The sequence below is a fragment of the Physeter macrocephalus genome, chromosome 21 (genome assembly GCF_002837175.3).
Source record: "Physeter macrocephalus isolate SW-GA chromosome 21, ASM283717v5, whole genome shotgun sequence".
Taxonomy (NCBI): domain Eukaryota; kingdom Metazoa; phylum Chordata; class Mammalia; order Artiodactyla; family Physeteridae; genus Physeter; species Physeter macrocephalus.
In genome coordinates this window covers 8,259,320-8,281,544 of record NC_041234.1, presented here as the reverse complement: position 1 = coordinate 8,281,544, position 22,225 = coordinate 8,259,320, and the positions used below count along the sequence as shown (strand labels likewise).

The window sequence follows — 22,225 nt, the reverse complement described above, 5'->3', positions numbered from 1 at the left end:
AATTTTGACTTTACTGGTGTTGCGGTCTTATTGCTTGAGAGAAATTACAGACGTCAGGGGTTTAAACCGACCCTGGTTTGGATCTGGATACACCTGGGAACATCGCAATAAAAACAACTGTCAACAGCCACCGCCCAAGCGATGGCTTCTGCGAAACCGTGCCACTTTGGTAAAGCACTTCCCCGTCTCTGTGTAAAAATCACAGGCTTGTGCCTCTGCAGAAAGTTTGTACGTCTAACAACGTAAAAGAGCGACACATTAAAAGACCCCCAAATGCGGGTGAAACTCGCAATGCACTGGGTCGCTGCTCTTGTGTTTTCAAAAAGAGAGAAAATCAGCCAGGCCTCAGGGCTTGGGAGCGGCTGGCGGGCCTCTATCCGCGGTCCCCGTGGCCTGGCTGCTGGGCTGCGGGCCCGAGGGGGCGGTGCGGCGGCACAGGTACAGGGTCACGCGCACCTGCGGCCGCGGGGCCGCCCAGGCGCAGCCCCTCTGCTGCGGGGGGCTCAGGCCCGGGCGGCTCCGGCCAGAGCCCGGCAGAGACAACACGAGCGCCCGGGGCTGCAGGAAGCCGTCCACTGCACTGGGGTGAACAGCTTGCTGGGCACACACGACCGTGTAGGGAACGGCGGCGCCCTGTGAACCTGAAGCCTGTGACCCCGGACCCGGTACCCCCGGACCCGGTACCCCCACGACTGGGGCCCACTACTCTGGTGACCTTCAGGCCAACGGAGATGACCGTGACCCGGGCGCCCGGGGTCATCCGTGATGAGCCCGCAGTGGACAGGGCGGTGGCAGGAAGTGTGCTAACTGGGCTCAGCTCCACAGAGGATTTCTGGGAAAGACCTGGTGGCTTAGGAGCAGGGCCAGGAGATGGACATGCCTGAGAGCTGCCTGCCTGCTGTGAAGTGAGACTGTCACCCCAGGAGCTCCTTCCTGAGCGCCAAGGAAGTCTCATGGGTGGAGGTGGATGTGTGGCTCCTCTGCCGGGCACTGAAGACTGAACCCACCCAGTCTTAGGCTGTTCTGGTTCTTTCCCTGGAGAAGGTTGCCTGAGACCGGCTGAGCCACTGGAGCTGTGTGACATCTGCACCGGACACTGGGTGCTCTTCTGGACCGACTCCTCGGGCCGACTGACCACTCTCCCAGCATCAGTCTTTGTCCCGGGCAGTAAACTGTAGGAATGGTCAACTGCGGAGGAGTGGGGGCGAGACAGCTGTCTCTCCCACGTGGCTTCTGTACCGGACCCCTTTCCAGAGGCAAGTGAATTATCAGCCAGCTGCCTGACGGTCAGCCTTGTTGCCTGGGACTGGTAGCCAGCCTCACATCCAAATGCAAGACCACCTTGTACCTCATGCACTGGCCAGGCTGCTGGTTGTGAATCATCATGCCCGACAGACTTCTTCCCTTTAGCATATTTCTCCACGTCCACTTGAGAAGGTACGGCCAAGTCACAGGGTCTCTGTTTCCACGTATCTACACAACTTCCTGCTTTAAAAGTTTTGAGGCCGTAATCCCCACCTGTTTTACTTTCTCTTATTTTTTTGCAGGAAGTCAGGTCTCTTAGCTCAGGAGGAGGTGGACAACAAGACAGCTCCTGCTGCCTATTCAGAGAGGCCACAGAATACCTCTTGAAGCTCCTTTTCATGGGAAGAGTGTTCAGCTTTTGTTTGTTATAGAGCAGTCTGTTTTCAGTGCACACTACTGATACAGAAGGGTCTAGACACAGTGGTTCAGCCGTAGCTAAGATCAGTTGGCTCTCAAGCAAAAGTCTGTCCTCCTGCGTCCAATTCTGATTATCGCTGGCTATGTCCTCTACATCGCAGGCTAAAGTCTGCATCGTGGGACGTAAGAGAATATGCCTGCTTTGGTAATGGGGAGGTCCCCTGTCGCTGGACTGCCTGTAGTCCCGTATTTCTGCTATCACACACCCGTGATGAAAAAGGTTAACCTGAGATTCTTCCAGGAGATTCACTAAAACAGGAGGTAATTCTTCTGCATCCAAGTATTCGAGCAATTCCCCTTCTTCATAGGGCAGTCGGATGCTCTCCGAAGATGATCCATTTTCCCCTTTGAGCATCAGCGAATAGCCCTCCTTTCCTGGGTACAGGTTGACCACCAAACACGGCAACGACTCTCTCCTAAGAAGCTTCTCCAACAGGTTCACGTTGCTTGTTAATCCCTCCGTAACCTCAGGCTCTTTTTCACATTCTCCAACATAAATGTCATAAAGTTTATCATAGAGAGACTTCTCCCCATTAGAGGGGTATTTCCTTTCCGGAGGTCTCTGTCGGGCACTTGCAATGACATACTCCGCACGATCCAAAGCTCTTTCTAGAGCCTGCTGCATTGCGGTACAAAATGGGGGCCCTAAGAGAAGAAAAAATGTAAGTGAGCGGATGAACCGGGTGAAAACCCTGTCTGCAGTATCGACGAGCATTCTTGCAAACGCGGCCACTCCACAGTGGCGCGACCAGCCTCACCTCAAAAAGGACACCAAGGGGCTTCCCTGGTGGCGCAGTGGTTGAGATCCGCCTGCCGATGCAGGGGACACGGGTTTGTGCCCCGGTCCGGGAGGATCCCACATGCCGACAACGGGAGAGGCCACAACAGTGAGAGGCCTGCGAACCGCAAAAAAAAAAAAAGGACACCAAGACACCCGCCCCCCGAAGAAGCAGCGCGCGAAATACCTGCGATTTAGGGAAAGACCTAAAGGTGTGCGACCGGGCACCCCGCTGGATCTCGCTCGCCTCGCGCTGCAGCAGATGGCCCGGATGTGAATGTAAGCGATTCCCCACCCCCCACGCCCCCCACCCCCGCACATCCCCCCAGGCGCGCTCATCCGTGTGTGCGCCTGCGCAGATCGTAGGCTCAGGCCTCATCCTTCTATTGCCTCTTGGGCGCAGGCCCGCCCCTCTCACTTCTGGTTCTGGGGCCCGCACTTCCACCAAGGGCTGGGTTTCGCCACACCTTCTTTTCTTACAACCTTGAAAAGCACAAGCAGCCAACAAAAAAAATCTATCATTTTTGGGTGCGGCTTTAATACACACCAGTTTTCGTGGTACTGCAGTTGCCGGGAAGGTCATGAAAGGTGGTCATTTCGTGGCGATCCCTTCACCAAGCATTATTCACTGTTTTGGGAATGTCTTGTTTGTTCCCAGTGGCAGGACTGCTCCTGGTGTCCATCGCCAATTTAACACACCCAAAGAGTCCCCATACATAGCCCTTGCCTACGTGGAGGCTCGCTGTATTTGGTGCAAGAATCAGCATTCTTCATTGATTCTTCCAGTGATCTCCTGCCTAATGGTTTTCATAGAGATGTGCACGTAACATGACATTCTTTTACAGAAGTACTTACCTTTTATTTCTCTAGGTATTTCAGAAAGGGCTTTATAGTCTTTTTCAAAGTATGTGGTAGGTACATTATATCGTCTAAGAATTACATTCAGGATGAAATTGTTTGTTTTAAAAGGTGGTTTGCCTCTGATAGGGTTGAGAACTGTTGTTCCAGGTGACGGCAGTACAGTTTAAACGGTCACTCTAACTGTAGACCATAGCTACAGTCCTAGTGGTGGTTTGGAGTGGTATGATTGAGTCCTAGGTAATTTATGGGCCGTTGTTTTCCATTAATATTGTTGCCTTGCAATCTGCCAGCCTTTCGGGACAGGTTTTTTTTTGTTTGTTTTTTTTTTAAGAATCTCTTGATGTTTAGGTGTAGACATAATGATAATACAATATTCATAGTGAAGTCACAAATGAGAAGAATCCAAGATAAACTGGTGAAATTCCTGAATTACAGACTACTATAAAATAAATGTGTTTTTCTAACCAATAGCAATTATGATAATTACATATTACAGTAGATACAGTCTACCGAAATAGGATTAAAATCTCCTTGACTAAGAGTTCCTTAAACATGTCCCTCGTTCAGGAATAGACAAGAATAATTTTCTCCTGGCATATCAGTTGTCTTTGGGCAAATGTATACAGTCGTCCCTCGGTATCAGCGGGTGATTGGGTCCAGGTCACCCGCCCCAAGGATGCTAAAACCCTCAGATGCTCAAGTCCTTACAGCAGGCCCTCCGTATCCCCATCCCTGGTTCTCCCTCTGCAGATCTGGTTATATTTGATCCGTGGTGGGTTGAAACCGCAAACGCGGAACCCGCGGATACGAAAGGCCAACGTGAATACTTGTGGATGCCTCAGGGGGGGCTTGAAATCGGTTTAGTTTCTTAGCTCTTTTAAGCATCCTTCCCTGTCTCTCTCTTTTCCCCTCCACATGGCCACCTTTAGGCTAAGTGTAAGACTGGATAGTTAAACCACAGTTTGCTATCCAATCATCCAAATATCCAACTTTAATCAAGCCCAACTGAATGAGGTGAACAGGAGCTCTGACCCTCGCTCAAAGCACTGCCTATCCTTCCAACTTGAACAGATGAACTTAGCTGCCTGCCAGACTCTTGCAGGCTCCTCACCAACCATGATCCCGTTCACCTCCTGTCCTCAGGAAGTGGCTGTGTGTTGGGTCTGAAAAAGTACCAGTCTGGGGCAGTATTCCCTTTAGGTGGAGAGGCTAATTAGAAAGGGAAAGCTCTGCTTTCTTGGGGACCTGAAGTCGATCCTGTTGGAGGGGAAGTGGCACAGTGGACCTGTGTTTGAGTCAGGTTATCCTTCTAAAAAGTAAAGAAGTCCAGCATTTCTGGGGGCTGCTCCCAGGCTGCAGAGCGGGCCCCGTAGCTTCTCAGCATGACACAGGAGGAGGGCTGGGACTAGGGTGAGGCAAGCAGGAGCCCAGGGTGTCGGGTGGAAGGAGGCAGCCACCCTCGGCTTGTGCAGGTCCCAGCAGGGCCGGTGCCCTGGATGCCTGGCTTGCTCACCTTGCCCCAGCCCTGCAGACGAGGCCCCTCACCACCTGGCGCCTGTCTCCTCCCCCACCTCTTTCCTCTCCTCGCTTTCCTTTGCTTTCTGTGCTCGAGCATAGTCACCGGGCACCGGCAGGCCCACCCCGTCAGGGCTCTGTGCCCTCTCTGCTTAGTCAGCTGCCGATCTCCACCCATCACCTCAAATATCCCTTCCTGACTTCCAAGGAGCTCGCCTCCTTGTCTCCGCTGTTCTGCCAAAGCACACGTACCGCACGCCGTATCAGAGCCAGGCTTCGCATCGGAAGGGAGTCGAGTGTTTGCACCGTTCTCCACACGCAGCCTCCGGATTCTCTGAGGGCAGACACGATGCCTTTTCCCTCTCTGTCTGGTCACCGACTTGGTCGCTACTTGGCACAAAGTTGGCACAAGAGCGAAGGAACGATTGACCCCGTGCTCTATAGTTACTTTCCTTCAAGACTCGTGTGAAGAAGTAGTTCATCGCCTTTCGAGAGGTGAGAAAAGTGTCCCGAGCCGGGTCTTCTGAGTGCCGTGCTGTAGTGCGCCAGGGCGTCTGCGCCTTGGCACTAGTGGCATTCGTTAGGGGGCCTTTTCCTGTGCGCTGTAGGATGTTGAGCAGCATCCCCGGCCTTACCCACTAGATGCCAACAGCACTCGTCCCCCGCTGTGATAACCCAGAATGGCTCAGGATATTTCCCAAGAGGCCTTGCGGGGGCAAAGTCATCCCCCTGGTTAGCAACCCTTCTCCACTACCCTGCTCTGTAAACCATGAGCTGGATCCAAACGCAGCCCCTCAGCTGACATCCCCGGGTAGCCCTCTCTCAGTCGAGAGGCGTAGCACCTGCCCACTCTGTCGTGGGATGGACGAGATGTTCAGTTGTGGCCTCGACTGTGTCTTTGGCTGGGCTCCCCAGAAGCAAACCCTGACAAGAGGATTCGAGTGCAAGGGGTTTATTTGGGAGCTCAGCCCGAGAAACACTGCTCGGGGAAAGGGCAGCTCAGTCAGGGATGGGGACGAAGGTGATCAAAGGCACAGTCAGAGGCCGCTGTGGACACCTGGTCCCGGCTGGGGCCCTCTGGGAGACAGTACAGAACAAGCTCAGGTTGCTCTACCCTAGAGGCAAGGAAGCTGGGCTGTTTCTCCACCCGCGCCTCTCTCTCACTTGACGGACGACAGCCCTGAGGGCATTATTTCCCATCGCTCTGGGTTGCCACGTGTGAGGCCCACGCATGCTCCTGTGGCCCGGGTGCCCTCAGAGAGCGCGTCAGGAGAGCTTGCAGTGACCCTCAGTCCTCGTGCACGGGATGGCAAGGACCTCGGGGAGATGGGCGGGGCCCCGGCAGCATGGGCTACACCTGTGGCTGAAGAGCCATATGGAAGAATGCGGCCATTCACTCTTGGTGATGGAGACAGTGTGCTCCGTGACATATCTGGGCGTGGGGAGAAGTGAAATTGCACTCCATCCAGGTGAACGGGGCGATTTCATGTGAGGTGTTTGTCAGCTGCTACAGCCCACCATGCCAGCCGTGGAGAGCGTGGCCCACGCCTTACTCTTCCCCGGGAGCACCCCCAGGGCAGTCTGGCCACACGCGCACTGGGTGAGGCTCTGTCCCTGGCTGTGCGTGTATCCCAGCGAGCTTTAGTTGGCCCGACAGTGCTTACCATGGCTCAGCACCCCCTGCACTTGAGCTCCCTAATTGCCCGGTCTTTGCACAGGATGAGGTGTTTTGAAAATGTTCTCGGTGCACACCATCTTTGGAGCCTTCCGAGCACATCAGCGAGCACGCTGGCTGATTCTAAGGAGACTGGCTGCTGCCGTCGCTACAGCAGCTCGACTGAGATGCACATGCTGAGAAAACCCATGGCCAGAAAAGACACGCTAGAGGAGGCAGAGAACTGAATTAATTACAAGATAATTAACCGAATGTACAGTAGTCAACTGGTTCGGTCCATATTCACCGAGTCAAGCATGAAATTTTTTTTAGTTATAATATATAGAGAGTAACATTTACCATTTTCAGTGTACAGTTCTGGGAGTTTTGAAAAATGTTGTCAACCATGCAGCCACCACATCAAGATATAAAACTGTTCCGTCATGCAAAAAAGTTCCCTCGTCCATATTTGGAGTCAATTCCTCCGTCACCCAGAGTTCCTAGCAACCATGAATGTTTTTGTGCCTATATATCACCTTTTCCAGAATGTCATATAAATAGAGTCATAAGTCATATAGCTTTGGGAACCGGCTTCCTTAACATACCTACATTTAAGACTCACCCATGTTGTTTCTTTTATTATTAGTTTGTTCCTTCTTACTGCTGCATAGTATTCCATCATGTGGATGTACCAGGGTTTGCTTACCCATTTAACAGTTGAAAGATATTTTGGTTGTTTCCACTTTGGGGTGATTATGAACAACGTCAGTGTAAACATTTGCAAATAAGATTTTCTGTGAACATAAGTTTTCATTTCACTTGTGTAAATATCCAGGCATGGCAATGTTGGGTCACGTGGTAAGTGTGCATTTAACTTTATAAGAAACGGTCAAACTGTTTTTTAAAGTGGTTGTACCATTTTGTATCCCCAACAGCAATGTTTAGCGTCTCGGTTGCTCCACATCCTTGCCCGCACTTGGCATTGACAGGTTCGTTTTGTTTTAAACCATTCTAATAGATGTCTAGTGTATTTCATTGTGGTTTTATTTTCTATTTCCCTAAGGACTAGTGATACTGAGTACCATTTTATGAGCTTATTTCCCTTTCTATGTTTGTTGATGTGTTTCTTCAAATATTTTGCCTATTCTTTATTGGGTTGTTTTCTTATCATTGAGGTTTGAGGGTCCTTATATGATCTGGATACAAGTCGTTTAGGAGATACATGTTTTGCAAACACTTTCTCCCAGTCTGTAGCTTGTCTTTTCATTCTCCTAACAGTGCCTTTTGAAGAGCAGAATTTCTTAATTTTTACGAAGTCCAATTGATCACTTTTTTCTTTTCTAGGTTATGCTTTTTGTATCACATATAAGTAATCTTTGCCTAAGGTCAGAAAGCTATTCTCCTGGGACTTCCCTGGTGGTGCAGTGGATAAGACTCTGTGCTCCTAATGCAGGGGGCCCAGGTTTGATCCCTGGTCAGGGAACTAGATCCCACATGCATACTGCAACTTAAGAGTTCGCATGCCACAACTAAGGAGCTCGCCTGCCACACCTAAGACCCCACGCAACCAAATAAATAAATAAATATTTTTTTAAAAAAAAAGGCTATTCTCCTATGTTTTCTTCTAGAAATTTTTACAGCAGTAAGCTTTATATTTAGGCTTATTATCCACTTTGAGTTCATTTTTGTATAAGGTGTCAGGTATAAGTCAAGGTTCATTTTTTACATATGGATGTCCAAGTGTTCTAGTATCATCTGTTGAAGAGATTGTCCTTTCTCCATTGAACTGCCTTCCCACCTTTGCAAAAAATCAATTGACCATATATGTGAAGCCCTATTTCTGAACCGTCAATTCTGGTCCACTGGTTATCTGTCTATCTCTGTGCCAATACCACTGTGTCTTAATTACGGTAGCTTTATAATAAATTTTGACACCAGGGAGTGATAAAGCTCCAACTTTGTTCTTCTTTTTTTTTTTTTTTTGTGGTATGCGGGCCTCCCTCTGCTGCGGCCTCTCCCGTCGCGGAGCACAGGCTCCGGACACACAGGCTCAGCGGCCATGGCCCACGGGCCCAGCCGCTCCGCGGCATGTGGGATCCTCCCAGACCGGGGCGCGAACCCGGTTCCCCTGCATCGGCAGGCGGACGCGCAACCACTGCGCCACCAGGGAGGCCCAACTTTGTTCTTCTTTTACACAGTAATTTTGGCTATCCTAGTCCTTTTGTCTTTTCATACATTTTAGAATCATCTTGTCAATTTCTACAGATTGTCAGGTCTAAACTGTAGTTCCACTAATTATCTGTGTGCCCTTGAGCAAGTTACTTGATTCTCTTGTGCCCCCGTTTTTTCATTTATAAATTGGGTTGATGATGATAATGATGCCTACTTCGTTTAATTGTTTTGAAGTTTAAGGGACATAGCCCATATACGCCATCTCCATAGAAAAATGCCTGGGACATAGTGAGAACTCATTAAAGGTTAGCCATTTTTTTCCTCACCACCACCCTTCCGATTGCCTTTTCTTTTATTTCTTTAAGACAGTGGGGCGCCATGGTGAGTACAACGGACTGGAATAGGGTGAGACTGATGGCAGGAAAAACAGGTTCGGAAGTGATTGCAATATCCCAGTGGCAACCGATGAGGTCAATGTTAGTGAAGATGTGAAGGAAATACTTGAATCACTTCTCAGGTAGATTGAGCAGGGCTTGATAAGTAATTGGTTATAGGAGTTGAAAACAAGGAAAGTTGAATTTGACTCAGAATCGCTAGCTTTAAAAGACTGAGTGGCTTGTGGCAACTTATATGGTATCACGTATAATTCACAATCTTTTTTGGGGGGGTCAAGTTTGTAGGAAGTTGGGGAATGGTGGCATTCTTTAGGCTGTAAACTGCCACAAGAGCAGGGACTGCTATTTTTGATCACTACTGCTTACCTAGGGCATAGCACAATGCCTTGCTAGGTACTCAACAGTAGACAGAATAATGCGGCCCCCCCCCCACAAAGATGTCCAATCCTACTCTTTGGAACCAGTGACTATGTTACCTTCCAGTGCAAAAGAGACTTTGAGGGTATGATTAAGCTATGGAGCTTGAGATGAGGATAGTATCCTTGAACCTCTGGGTGGGCCCAATATAATCACATGGGTCCTCGTAAGGGAAGGAGGGAGGGAGGAAAGTCAGAGAGAGAGAGATTAAAAGACGCTTTGCTGCTGGCCTTGAAGATGGAAGAAAGAGCTATAAGCCAAGGAATGCAGATGGCCTCTAGGAGCTGGAAAAGGCCAGGAAACAAATCCTCCCTAGAGCCTCCAAAAAGGAACACAGCCTTGTCAACACCTTAATTTTTTCTTAGTGAGATCGATTTCAGACTTCTGCATTCCAGAAATATAAGATTATACATTTGTGTTGTTTTAAGCCACTACATTTGTGCTAATTTATTATAGCAGCACTAGAAAATGAATATATGTTTTATGTGATGGACAGTGTTGAGAAATAGTGAAGACCTGTATACTGCTGCCTGTAGTTTACTGAATCCAGGTTTGCAGAACCTCATGCCTCTCTAACAAGAGTACCACCTGGTTGTCTAGTATCTGATTAAAATCGAGGGGGAAAAAAGATGTACGAAAAAGATGCATGTAGCCTTTCCCAGAACATCTACTGTCATCCTTCTTTAATTTAATAAAATGCTTTGTTTCCAAGATCCCAAATGTCAGAAATAAGTAAGTAAGAGGCTTAGAGTCTTTGGGGAATGCAGAACAAACCCAACCAGAACAATATAGTGGTAGGAACTCAGGCTCTGAAACCAGGAAAAACCAAAACCAAGAGGCATATTTTGCTAAAGGGGTTGTTTCCAAGTGTGCTTCTCCCAGGCCACTGCTGATTGCATCGTGGAGGAAGAGGCCACCAGCTCCCCATTTTCCTCTCAGAGGACTGCAGGGGAATGTTCCATTTCTGCAGGCCTTTTGGCCTGGTCACTTTCTTAGCGCATACACTGCCAAGCCCTTTCTGACCTCAGTTCACAGTTTACACTCAACAAATCCAGCTCCCTGCCCTGGGTGTAACCAGAGACAGGGATAACCCCATGACATGAACCTAGATTATGTAAACTGAGTTTTTAATGTAAACAGAGATCACCTGTTCTTTAGCTCGGTTTAGCTTTATAGAATTACAATGGCTAACAGTTATTGAGTGCTCACAGTGTACAGAGTGTCTGCATGCCTTAATCTCTCAAAGCCTACTACAGTCTCAGTTTTACAGATGAGGAAATAGAGACCCAGAAAGGTTTTTTTTTTAACATCTTTATTGGAGTATAATTGCTTTACAATGGTGTGTTAGGTTTTAAAACTCGTCAAAGCTCACATAATTAGAGCAAATCCAGGAGTATATATGGTTTTTCCTAGCAGACAAACTTTATCTTTCCCCTGAAATTAAAATGTGCTGCCTAGAAGCCTTTGGGCTTCCTAACATTTATATGGAAAATGGCAGATACTCTAGCAAGGACTTTGGGAATCACAGCTTCTATTTTTTTTTCCCTATTTCTAATTCTTCCCAAAGTGAAGCATTTATTCAGGTGAGGCTTACAGTCCATCAGAGCCTCAATTAGCAGAACTTCAGGACACTGGAAAGGGGAACATCACAAGAAAATGAGCAGATCCAAAATGTATTCATTCCCAGGAGACTTATAATGAAAACAACATTCAGGATCAGGATCTGGAAGCAAAGCAAGATCGGCATCATCATACAAAAACTCGGTTACGGGCTTCCCTGGTGGCGCAGTGGTTGAGAGTCCACCTGCCGATGCAGGGGACACGGGTTCGTGCCCCGGTCCGGGAAGATCCCACATGCCGCGGAGCGGCTGGGCCCGTGAGCCGTGGCCGCTGAGCCTGCGCGTCCGGAGCCTGTGCTCCGCAACGGGAGAGGCCGCAACAGTGAGAGGCCCGCGTACCGCAAAAAAATAAAATAAAATAAAATAAAATAAAATAAACAAAACAAACTCAGTTACATCCACTATACCATACCTGCTGAGGTCAGAAAGTGGACTCCTGCTACCACTTGGAAGTGTTTCCAAGGACAAGGGCTGAAACCAAAACCCTTCTCATGGGAACCTACTGTATAGCATGGGGAACTCTGTTCAATACTCTGTAATGACCTGTATGGGAATAGAATCTAAAAAAGAGTGTATAGATGTACATGTATGACTGACTCACTCTGCTGTAGAGCAGAGACTAATACAACATTGTAAATCAACTATACTCCAATAAAAAATTAATTAAAAAAAAATAAAAATAAAAACCTTTTTCATTATCCACAACACTCTAATCCCGAAGCCAGTCCATAGATTGCATGTTTTTACAAGAATTACCAAATGTAGCTCAGAAAATGGAAAGTATGCTTGGTGCTCAGAAAAGTAAAAATATATTTGTATATATGTATGTGTATATATTTTACAATTTTATAAATGCTAAAACTCCATATTTAAATATTATTTAAATAGCATATAAATATATAAGGTATATAAATAGATGTGGTAAATACAAAAATATAAGGGAAAATAGGTTTTGGTATATATAATGTTAATATTTATATAATACATGTATTTATTAAAATTATGTGTATATTCAAGGTCACATTACCTTACCCAAAGAAGTCCCTATAGACAAAGTACCTCCGACTTAGTCATCCTACATTTTGAAAAGAGTAAAAACTTAATATATTTTTAAAAGAAAAAAATTTGTCCTCAGATCCATTTTAATATGGCTGACTAATGTTACTCAATATATAACACTGTCTAATACTAAATTACAGTTGAAATGCATTACTAAGAAAAGATGATAACCCCAACTATAATTTTAGTTTTGTCATATATAAAAGCTAGATATGACTCCTGGCCTACATTTTTCTGGAAATATCGTTCATTATCTGTTCATCTGTCTCAGAGAGTCAATGCCTTGTGCCATCGCCATTTTGATAACAATCAAGTCTTTACAAGGCCAAGGTATGAAGGTATCATCTCTTGTAAGAACCTCTCACATCCGGTGTGACACTTAATCTCTAAGTGTAACCCAAGCCTTAGCTTCTCCCTACTCTCTTCAAATGCCATGTTCTTTTCCATTATGTTTGGAGAAAAAGGGGTTTGTCATCTGACTGCTCCAGAGTCATTCAGTTGGCACCTCCTTTTCTGCTTTGTGAGCTCCTGCTCGGGGCCACCCCAGGCAGCCTTTCCCTCCCCTGTGATGATGCTGTCACGGAGCAGGGAGGGTGGGCCACACGCCCTATGGTGGCCTGCCCTCCACTCCCCCACAACGGCAGGTGAGAATGTGTTTAAGACTTTACTGACCAGTTGGGGATAACTTACTGGTATTACAGGGTAGAAAGTACTTTTTTTTTTGTAAGTACTTTTTGACTGGATGCTAAATATGAATTCTCTCATAGTCCAAAGGAAAAGAACAAAGGACATTAAACACTTCATTGAAGAGGGTGGGGTCCCAGTTCTCAGCCTTGCTCTCAGGCCCACTCTCCTCTGACCCTTCCAGGGAGAGAGAAGGAGCCCCCTTCCTCAAATGTGTTCAGTGTACAGTTTTCACTCCATTATAGGAAAACCCCACTCACTCTCCTCAGGGGTTAGCACTGTGCTGGGCTGATCATCTTCTGTGGTGGGCACTCTTTGGGCCCCATCCAGGCCCTCTTGGATCCCATTTACAGTTTCTATACGCTCCTCTCCAGGCTTCTGTGTGCTTTTGCTTCTAATGGTCTAAATTTGAGACTCTTTGAACTGCTTTAAAGAGCCAGAGCCAGGGACAGGCAGGCACAGGAATGTGAAAGCCCAGCTCCCTGGCCTGAAGTTGGGACAAACTCAGAGGCGTGACATACTCCAGAGCTCCCCAGCAGGGTCAGGCTGAGGCTGGCTCTTCACCTGAGATCACACCCTCAGGGTTCCTCCCCTTCCCAGTCCCCCGCTTCTCTCACCCCTTTAAAGGTCTCCCTGGAAGTACTTACTTTAAAAAAATCACTCTCATACGAATCCTCATCTCAGGGTCTTCTTCTCGGGAGCCAACCTAAAGCAGCACCTTTCTACCTATTTTTAAGTCTAGTCAAAGGCTCCATAATTCTCAGGCAGTACATTCCCAAAGTGCAGCAGAACAGCCCAGGGTTTCTGGTGTGATAAGTCAAATCCTTTGGAGTTCTCTCCCCATCAGTGTGGGATGAAACTGCACCACTTTACTGCTCCAGTCCCCAGTGGGTAAATGCTGGGCAAAATAAACATCTGTCCCAAGGACAAAAAAATCATTCTCAGCAACAAATTTAAATCCGATTAAAGAGGACAAACTTTCCCCAAAGCAATACAACTTGCAAAGAGGTGCTCTACCCAAAATTAGATTCTATAATTGGCCAAGCTGATTCTCTTCCCCTCTTCTATCTCCTGCCCGGATGCCAACCATACATAGGAAGTAAGTCCATCACATGCTGTTGTGAAAGAACAAGCCATCTACCCTGAGAGCCATTTTTAGTAATACAACAACTCAACAGGGGCTTTGACAAAAAACGTCTCTTTTCTCTGGTCCAGTGATTCTCAAACTACGGTGCCAGGACCACCAGCAGCAGCATCTGGGAACTGGTTAGAAGCACAAATGCTCTGACTCCCACCTGACACCTAGTGAATCAGAAGCTCTGGGGTTGGAAGCCCTCCAGGAATTCTGAGGCATGCTCGAAGCTGAGAACCACTGCTTTGGTCAAGTCAGGCATCTTCTGTCTTTAATCTCTGTAAACATTTTTTCAAATTCTCAGGAGAGAAAGTAGGATTGGCTGTTACTAAGGAGTTTCAATCCTCGATGCAATCATCTATGGCAAGGAGAAAGGCTGAGTAGAATGAGGGGAACTCTGAGAACAAAGAAGCCTCTGTGAACTACTGCATCCACCATTATTCACTGGTCTAGGATTAATGGAAGAAGTCATCTATGATGTACTAGAATACAATGAATCAGGTCAGCCAAATACAGTGGTCTTCATGACAGGGATTTTGAAAAATGGAAACAAAGCATGTTTCTCTGCTTTAGACTGTTTAGCAGTGCCTAATATTGAGATGAGTGCTCCTCCAGTGTGTTCTTATAACGTGACTGAATTACCCCATTAGGGTACATACTGTCAAAATTGCTTACTTTTTTTTGTCCCTATACTGGAAGCATCTCAAAGACAGGGACTATTTCTTGTTCACCTCTGCGTCTCTAATGACTGTACCACAGTTAGGTGATCAATGAACATTTCTTACATGTTGAATAAGTAAAAAGAAACGAGGCATCAAAATAATGTAGTAAATTCCTAACTAGAGGAAAGCCCTGGGATTAGGATTGAGGGTTAGGTTCTTCCACCTACATAAGTGACTCAAGGGAGCTCTAAACAAAATCCAGGTAGACCCAAAAGTACTTTGTGGTAAAGTGGTAGGGTAGGGTGACAACACTGGAAACATTTTACAAAGGAAAGGAAGGTCCTTCTTTGTTTTTTGTTTTTGGTGCTTGCAGAGTGTAAACTCTTTCCTCCCCTACCCAGTTCTATTGAGGTATAATCAACATACAGCATTGTATATGTTTAAGGTATATAGGACAGTGATTTGATTCACAGATATTGTGAAATTATTGCCAGAGCAGCTCCAGGTCTTGGCTCAAAACCCACCAGCCACTGCCTTTAGCAGGAGTTAACATAATCTTTAAATTAAAGGATCCAGAGATAAGAAAGGAAGCTACAAAAACAATCAAACAAAAAACACAACGAGATGGAACCAGCTGGGACCAAGACAGCAACGAATCTGACCTCCAACAGACCCTGAGTCTCATTATTTGCTGATTTTACTACATTAGCATATTTAAATGACACACCTACTGGTGGCCATGACCAGACATTAAGGATCAAAAAAGGATACAAAGGGAGTGGTACCCACTCCCTCGGAAGAAGCCCTGCCCCTTCCCCAGGAGACTAATGCATATGCCGCCCCACCATTAGCCTCACTCCTCCTCCCTTTGTCTTCACTCTTTAAAATTAAATCCCTCTCACCAGGTGGGCAAGAAGACGACCTGTGAACCTAGTTCCTCTTCTCCATTCTTTGGCCACTGAATAAAGCTTGTGCTGAGTCGATCTCAGCTCAGTTTTGTTATTACTCGGCTGCTCTAACCTGAACGGAAAAAGAACCCTCCCCTGCCGAGGCAGAGAGCCTTGACCCAGGATAGGACCCGAACAGGGTCCATACAACCATAATTTTAGTTAACATCCATCATCTCATATAGGTACAAAAGAAAAAAAGAAAAAGGAAAAAAAGGTTCTTTTACTTTATGTTAAGAACTCTTAGGATTTACTCTTAACAACTTTCCTATATACCACACAGCAGTGTTAACTCTGGTCATCATGTTGGACGTTACATCCCTAGTACTTACTTACCTTATAACTGCAAGTTTGTACCTTTTGACCACCTTCCTCCAATTCCCCCTCCCCTCATTCCCCACTCTGGTAACCACATATTGGATATCTTTTTCTATGAGTTTAGGTTTTTTTGTTGTTTGTTTGTTTTAGATACCACATATAAGTGAAATCGTACAGTATCTGTCTTTCCCTGTCTGACTTATTTCACCTAGCATAATACCCTCCAGTTCCATCCATGTTGTCGCAAATGGCAGGATTTCATTCTTGTTTACGGCTGAGTAGTATTCCATTGTGCGTATATATATATATACCACAACTTCTTTATCCATTCATCTGTTCATGGACTAGAAAGGTCTTTAATTGGAATCTTAAATTGCTTTTGCCTCACAAAGGAGAGGCCTGTGGTTGCTTTTCAGACCCCAGAAAATAACATTTTTTCCATTAAAATCTATTGTTTTACTGTAAGGAATTTATGCTATTTCCTGGGCTCTCAAACCCTTTGTGAAGCTCCAACCATTTGGAGGACAGGGCAAGTTTTGAGGGGAGGGATGTGAAATCTGAAGACTGAGTATAAAAGGGCTGCGGGGAGCAGAGCAAACATAAAGAAAAGTGGGTTTGGGGTGGGGTGCTCGAGACCTTTGCCAAGCAAATACGCTGGGGATGGGGAGATGGGGAATGTCATCTGGTTTTTCAGAAAGGGAGTTTTAAGTTAAGGACCATTTATTTTAAGAGGCATAAATGTAAAACTACAATTTAAGTCGTCTTCCAGGAGTGAAGACATACAACTAATTCATAAGCAGAAGGGGATCAGAAAATGCCACACCTGTGGGACTTCCTTGGTGGTCCAGTGGCTAAGACTCCGCGCTCCCAATGCAGGGGGCCCAGGTTCCGTCCCTGGTCAGGGAACCAGATCCCACATGCCGCAACTAAGAGTTCGCATTCTGCAACTAAAAATCCCGCGTGCCACAACTAAGACCTGGCACAGCCAAATAAATAAATATTAAAAAGAAAAAGAGAATGCCACCCCTAAATATGCCACCTTGACATAAGGATTATTTTGAGCTAAAGGCAGTTAAGAAGCAACAAATGCAGAAAGAACTCTCTGCCCTCCTCCTATCTGCCTAGAAGCACAGCACAAATTTCTCCTTGTAAAAGTGTTCCCACTCCCCTCTCCCACACCAGGAGGAGGAAAACCACCATTATCACCTGGGACAGAACCTCAGTCCCAAGATGGGTCTGCATAACAAACCTTACTAAACAGCTTTTATCTTCCACTTGTTTCTCCCATATATTTTACATTCCCACAATTTACTGCCCCTGGAATCCCAAACCCCTTGTTCTTTGTCTTATCACTTCTCCACAAACTTATCACCCCTTGTTAAAACGGAATATAAGCCCCTGGATCTAAGTGCCTGTTGGGGTCTTTACTTGCTTTTCTGTGAGGCCCTCATGTGCATATGTAATAAACCTTTTCTCCTATTAATCTGTGTATTGTCAGTTTAATTAGCAGGCCCCAGCTACTGAACGTAAAAGCATATAGGAAAAGTTTCTCTCTCCCTGCAGTATTTTCTTGGGTCCTAGAGAAACAGCTTTTATCTTAAGATGTGGAAAAGAACACCTTTAGGTTTTTTTTCACAAGTTTTGGATTTTGTCTTCCTCTCTTTTGTTGTATGTGTTCATCTTGGTGGTTTCCTTGATTTTTCCAGTCAGTGATATCTGCATGATTCAGATCATCCCAGGCTTCCCTGTACCCAACCTTTGAGGTAATTGATGATAAAGGAAATATAAAGACTTTGAGACATAGTATTTTTTTTTTTTTTTTTTGGCCACACCATGCGGCATGTGGGATCTCCTTGTTAAAACGGAATATAAGCCCCTGGATCTAAGTGCCTGTTGGGGTCTTTACTTGCTTTTCTGTGAGGCCCTCATGTGCATATGTAATAAACCTTTTCTCCTATTAATCTGTGTATTGTCAGTTTAATTAGCAGGCCCCAGCTACTGAACGTAAAAGCATATAGGAAAAGTTTCTCTCTCCCTGCAGTATTTTCTTGGGTCCTAGAGAAACAGCTTTTATCTTAAGATGTGGAAAAGAACACCTTTAGGTTTTTTTTCACAAGTTTTGGATTTTGTCTTCCTCTCTTTTGTTGTATGTGTTCATCTTGGTGGTTTCCTTGATTTTTCCAGTCAGTGATATCTGCATGATTCAGATCATCCCAGGCTTCCCTGTACCCAACCTTTGAGGTAATTGATGATAAAGGAAATATAAAGACTTTGAGACATAGTATTTTTTTTTTTTTTTTTGGCCACACCATGCGGCATGTGGGATCTTAGTTCCCTGACCAGGGATTGAACCCACACCCCCTGCACTGGAAGTGTGGAGTCTTAACCGCCAGGGAAGTTCTGAGACATAGTATTAAGGTGAATTTACTTCTGAACAAGAGAGGGAAAACCTCATCAAACACAGCAGGATTAGGTCCTATGGGATGGAGTCTTCAAACTAACTATCAAATAATAATTCAGAGACAATTAAAGTATTGATGATTTACTTATATTTAGGGACTACACAAGGTAGTACAGCTCCCATGGAGACCCCCTCAGATCAAAAGCAAGGGTGGGACTTATAAAAATCAAACCTAGAAAGTTTCATAAAGGATGACTGGTTGAACAAGACCAAGCTTGTCAGTTCAAGATTGGTTCATTGTAATGAAGCCAGGCACAGGCCATTTACGGAACCCCAAGTCTGGTTGTGGTTTTTAGGAACTGTGTTTACCCATCGAGTCTGTTATGTTGACCCCAGATATGCAGTTGAGTTATATATAGGCTGCAAAAAGTCACAGTTGCATCATGAAGCCATTTTTCTGCTGATTTGGACCAGTTTTCCAGTAAGTGGCTGCTCAGTTCCTTTTAGTGGGGCCCTGACCACACACTGTCTTGCAATTTCTCATACCCTCATGGCTCAGGATTCTGCAAACCTCCTACTTTGCTAAACCCAGGGTTTGTCACTGTGATCAGAAACATCTCCATAATTAAAAGTTGATGGTGACAGACATTCTTTGCTTGACCAAACTTCAGTCAGGCTCTTGAACCTTCTCCTAGGCCCATCTGCATACTTTCTTGTAGAATCTATTTTTGGCAAGAACCCTGCTAAATCAGTTTAACCAGAACTCCCTCCCCTGGATATCTGATCGCCCTCAATATATGATCAGGTTCCTCATCCTCCACCAACCCCCAGGTAATGTCTGACCACCCTGCATTGTTTTCAGTAAAGAATCCTGTTAGGTCAGTTTAGCTAGAACCACCCCCCCTTATCCCTGATGTTTTCTCTTAGTAATTTTCTATCCACTGACCTCCCACCCTGCTCCTTGGCTATAAATTCCCACTTGCCCATGCCATACTTGGAGTGGAATCGAATCTCTCTCCTCCAGTGGGCCCTATACCTATCATGAGGGTCTGGAATATATATTTCTTTAACAATGACTCATATCTGAAGGGAGAATATATTAAGTGGACAAGGTAGAAAAGAATGTATCTGTGTTGGGAGGTACCCAAGACCACCCCTAGGTTTGGTTATTCACTAGAACTCACAGAACTTTTTTTTTTTTTTTTTTACTGGAAGCTGGTTTTTTAACTGGAGGCTGGTCACATACGCAGCCTCTGCCTAGCATGTATAAAAATTCCAGATTCTTGGAAGAAAAGCAGGTGTTCAGCATAAACCATATTGTTTGTACAGTGCAGGCACAGTGAGCTAGTCTTATCAGCTAAGAGTGGGAACTCTCTCCACAGTCGAAGTTTCCAGATGCCAGTCAACAGCCAACCTAAGCAGGCCTTTAGCAGGCGACCTAAGCTGCCAACATAAGCAGGCTTTTCAAAGGATTGCAGTCAGGCCTGCTATGTGAACTCTTTTCTGCACATATCGTCATTTGAAATCATTCTTTATCATGTTCAACTGTTTTATTTAGGGCACCATGGACAACATAAATATTTCTATAAAAGATTTATCAATTTTAAGGAAGATATCTACTTCTCCACTTAAGTCTTACAAAGATTTTGCTCCCTGGATTAATTTTTTCTGTCAGCTCTCCCGGACAAGGGATCAGCAAATTATGGCCTGTGGGCTAAATACAGCTTGCCCTTGCTTTTGTAAACAAAGTTTTATTGGAACACAGCCATGCCCATCCATTTATATATTGTTTACAGCTGCTTTTACACTAGAAGGGCAGGCTAGGATAGTTGTGACAGAGATTGTATGGGCCTCAAAGCCTAAAATATTTACTATCTGGTCCTTCAGAGAGGAAGTTTGCTAACCCCCATCCTAGACCATAAGAAGTGCAAATAATCAGCTTTCTTTTAATACTCTCAGGTATGTTCTTCAAAATATGTACTTCCTGTTTTGAATATAGTGTTCATCTAATAAGGAGAAAACAATGAGAATAAGACCACTAGATGGGTATTAACTCTTGGGATGGTCTTCTCCATCTAAGTAGTTTACTTCTGCCCAGTATACAGAATTGTCACAATAATGGCTAAAATGTTCTAAGAAAAAGTGTTCTGCGATAATACAAAGAATTGTTGCTATATTTATTTTTTTATTATTATTTTATAGCACCAGGCTTCAGAGTGCTAGAAGAAATCTGATATTGGAGAAATGTCTGAAATGCCTGAAATGTCTTCTCTTGGTTTTGGAAATTCCCTAGTGATCATTTATGGGCTTTAAGACAGTTGGTTTAAAATAATTTCTCTGCAGGCAATTTTCAGAGGAGAGGGTAGGCTGTTCCTTGAAGTCTAACCACTCATCCTGATCAAGCACAAGCTTGGGATGTACAAACCCTACGGTCAACCTCACATTGTTTTGGATGGAATACAGCTGAAAGCAGTTTCTAAATGTCCCCGCCTCAAAGATATTATACGGACAAGATTTACTGATAGACAAAGAAAGAGAAAACCAGACCAAAAAAGTTATTGTGACTTTCAGGAGACCAACTGTCCGTGCACATCGAAATTCTGCACAGGAAGCTTAGGGTTAGAAGTGCCATAATCATTTCTAACTGCGCTGGGACTTGTAGAGGCAGGAATTTGTAGAGGGGTCATTCCAACTCCCAGAGCAGCACTCAAGTGGTACTACCCTTGAGTCTCCCTCATGTGGGAAGACCAAATGAGGCCCAGGAACTCTCCAAGCTCTAGACACAGAAGCAAATCTTTCTTCAACAGGGGTCTGCTGCAGAATGGATAACAGGGGGCCAAGACCACAGGTGGTGGGAGTGACTTTGAGAAGATGTCCACAATCAAGGTGAACGAAAGGAAGATACAGAACCTTCTCACACACTTCTAGCAACCTAGGCAAAAACACTGAATTGCAGAAGCAGCCCTATCTGATATTCATTCATTCATTCATCCGTATTCATTCACTCAGGAAATATGTGGTATGTGCTAAATGCCAGGTACTGAGTAAAAAATGGAGCTTACAGTATAGTGGAGGAGACGGACATTAAATCAATAGGAGCAGGGCTTCCCTGGTGGCGCAGTGGTTGGGGGTCCACATGCCGATGCAGGGGACGCGGGTTCGTGCCCCGGTCCGGGAGGATCCCACGTGCCGCGGAGCGCCTGGGCCCGTGAGCCGTGGCCGCTGGGCCTGCGCGTCCGGAGCCTGTGCTCCGCAACGGCAGAGGCCACGACGGTGAGAGGCCCGCGTACCGCAAAAACACACACACACACACACAAAAACAATAAATAGGAGCAGTATAACATAATGGTTAGTAGAGTGGCTTCAAACTACTCGGGTTCAAATTCCAGCTCTGCCACTTGCTATTCTGAGCAAGTTCAGTTAACCTCTCTGGGACTCAGTTTTCTCATCTATTAAGTAGGATTAATAATAATCCCGACCTTCTTTGAGATGAACCAACAGTAACTGCACACAACATGGTTGAATGAAAGAAGCCAAACACAAGGGTGCACACTGTATGACTCCATTTACGTAAAGTTCAAAAAGAGGGAAAATGAAATCTATGGGGTCAGAAGTCAGGATAGTGGTTACCCTTGGTGAGGAGTGAGGGTGTGATTACCTGAAGGAGACATGAGGGGGACTCCAGGGTTCAGGTAATACTGTGTTTCTTCTGTTTCTGCTGGTTACACGAATATGCTCGCTTTGTGAAAATTCATGGGACTGAACATTCATGTGAACTCTTCTACATGTACGTAACATTTCCATAAAAAGTTGGGAAAAAACTATAGGAACAAAGTTAAAAGACAGATTTAAGGCTTCCCTGGTGGTGCAGTGGTTAAGAATCCACCTG

The 22,225-nt window shown here is 45.5% G+C and overlaps 1 protein-coding gene across 1 annotated transcript; it reads right to left on the bottom strand.

The window, feature by feature from the left end:
- Positions 1-373: 373 nt before the first annotated feature.
- Positions 374-2,347, bottom strand: LOC102996679 (transcription factor SPT20 homolog). The gene has a single exon (XM_024115242.1). The coding sequence runs from the start codon at positions 2,345-2,347 to the stop codon at positions 374-376; it is 1,974 nt and encodes a 657-aa protein (XP_023971010.1).
- Positions 2,348-22,225: the final 19,878 nt, after the last annotated feature.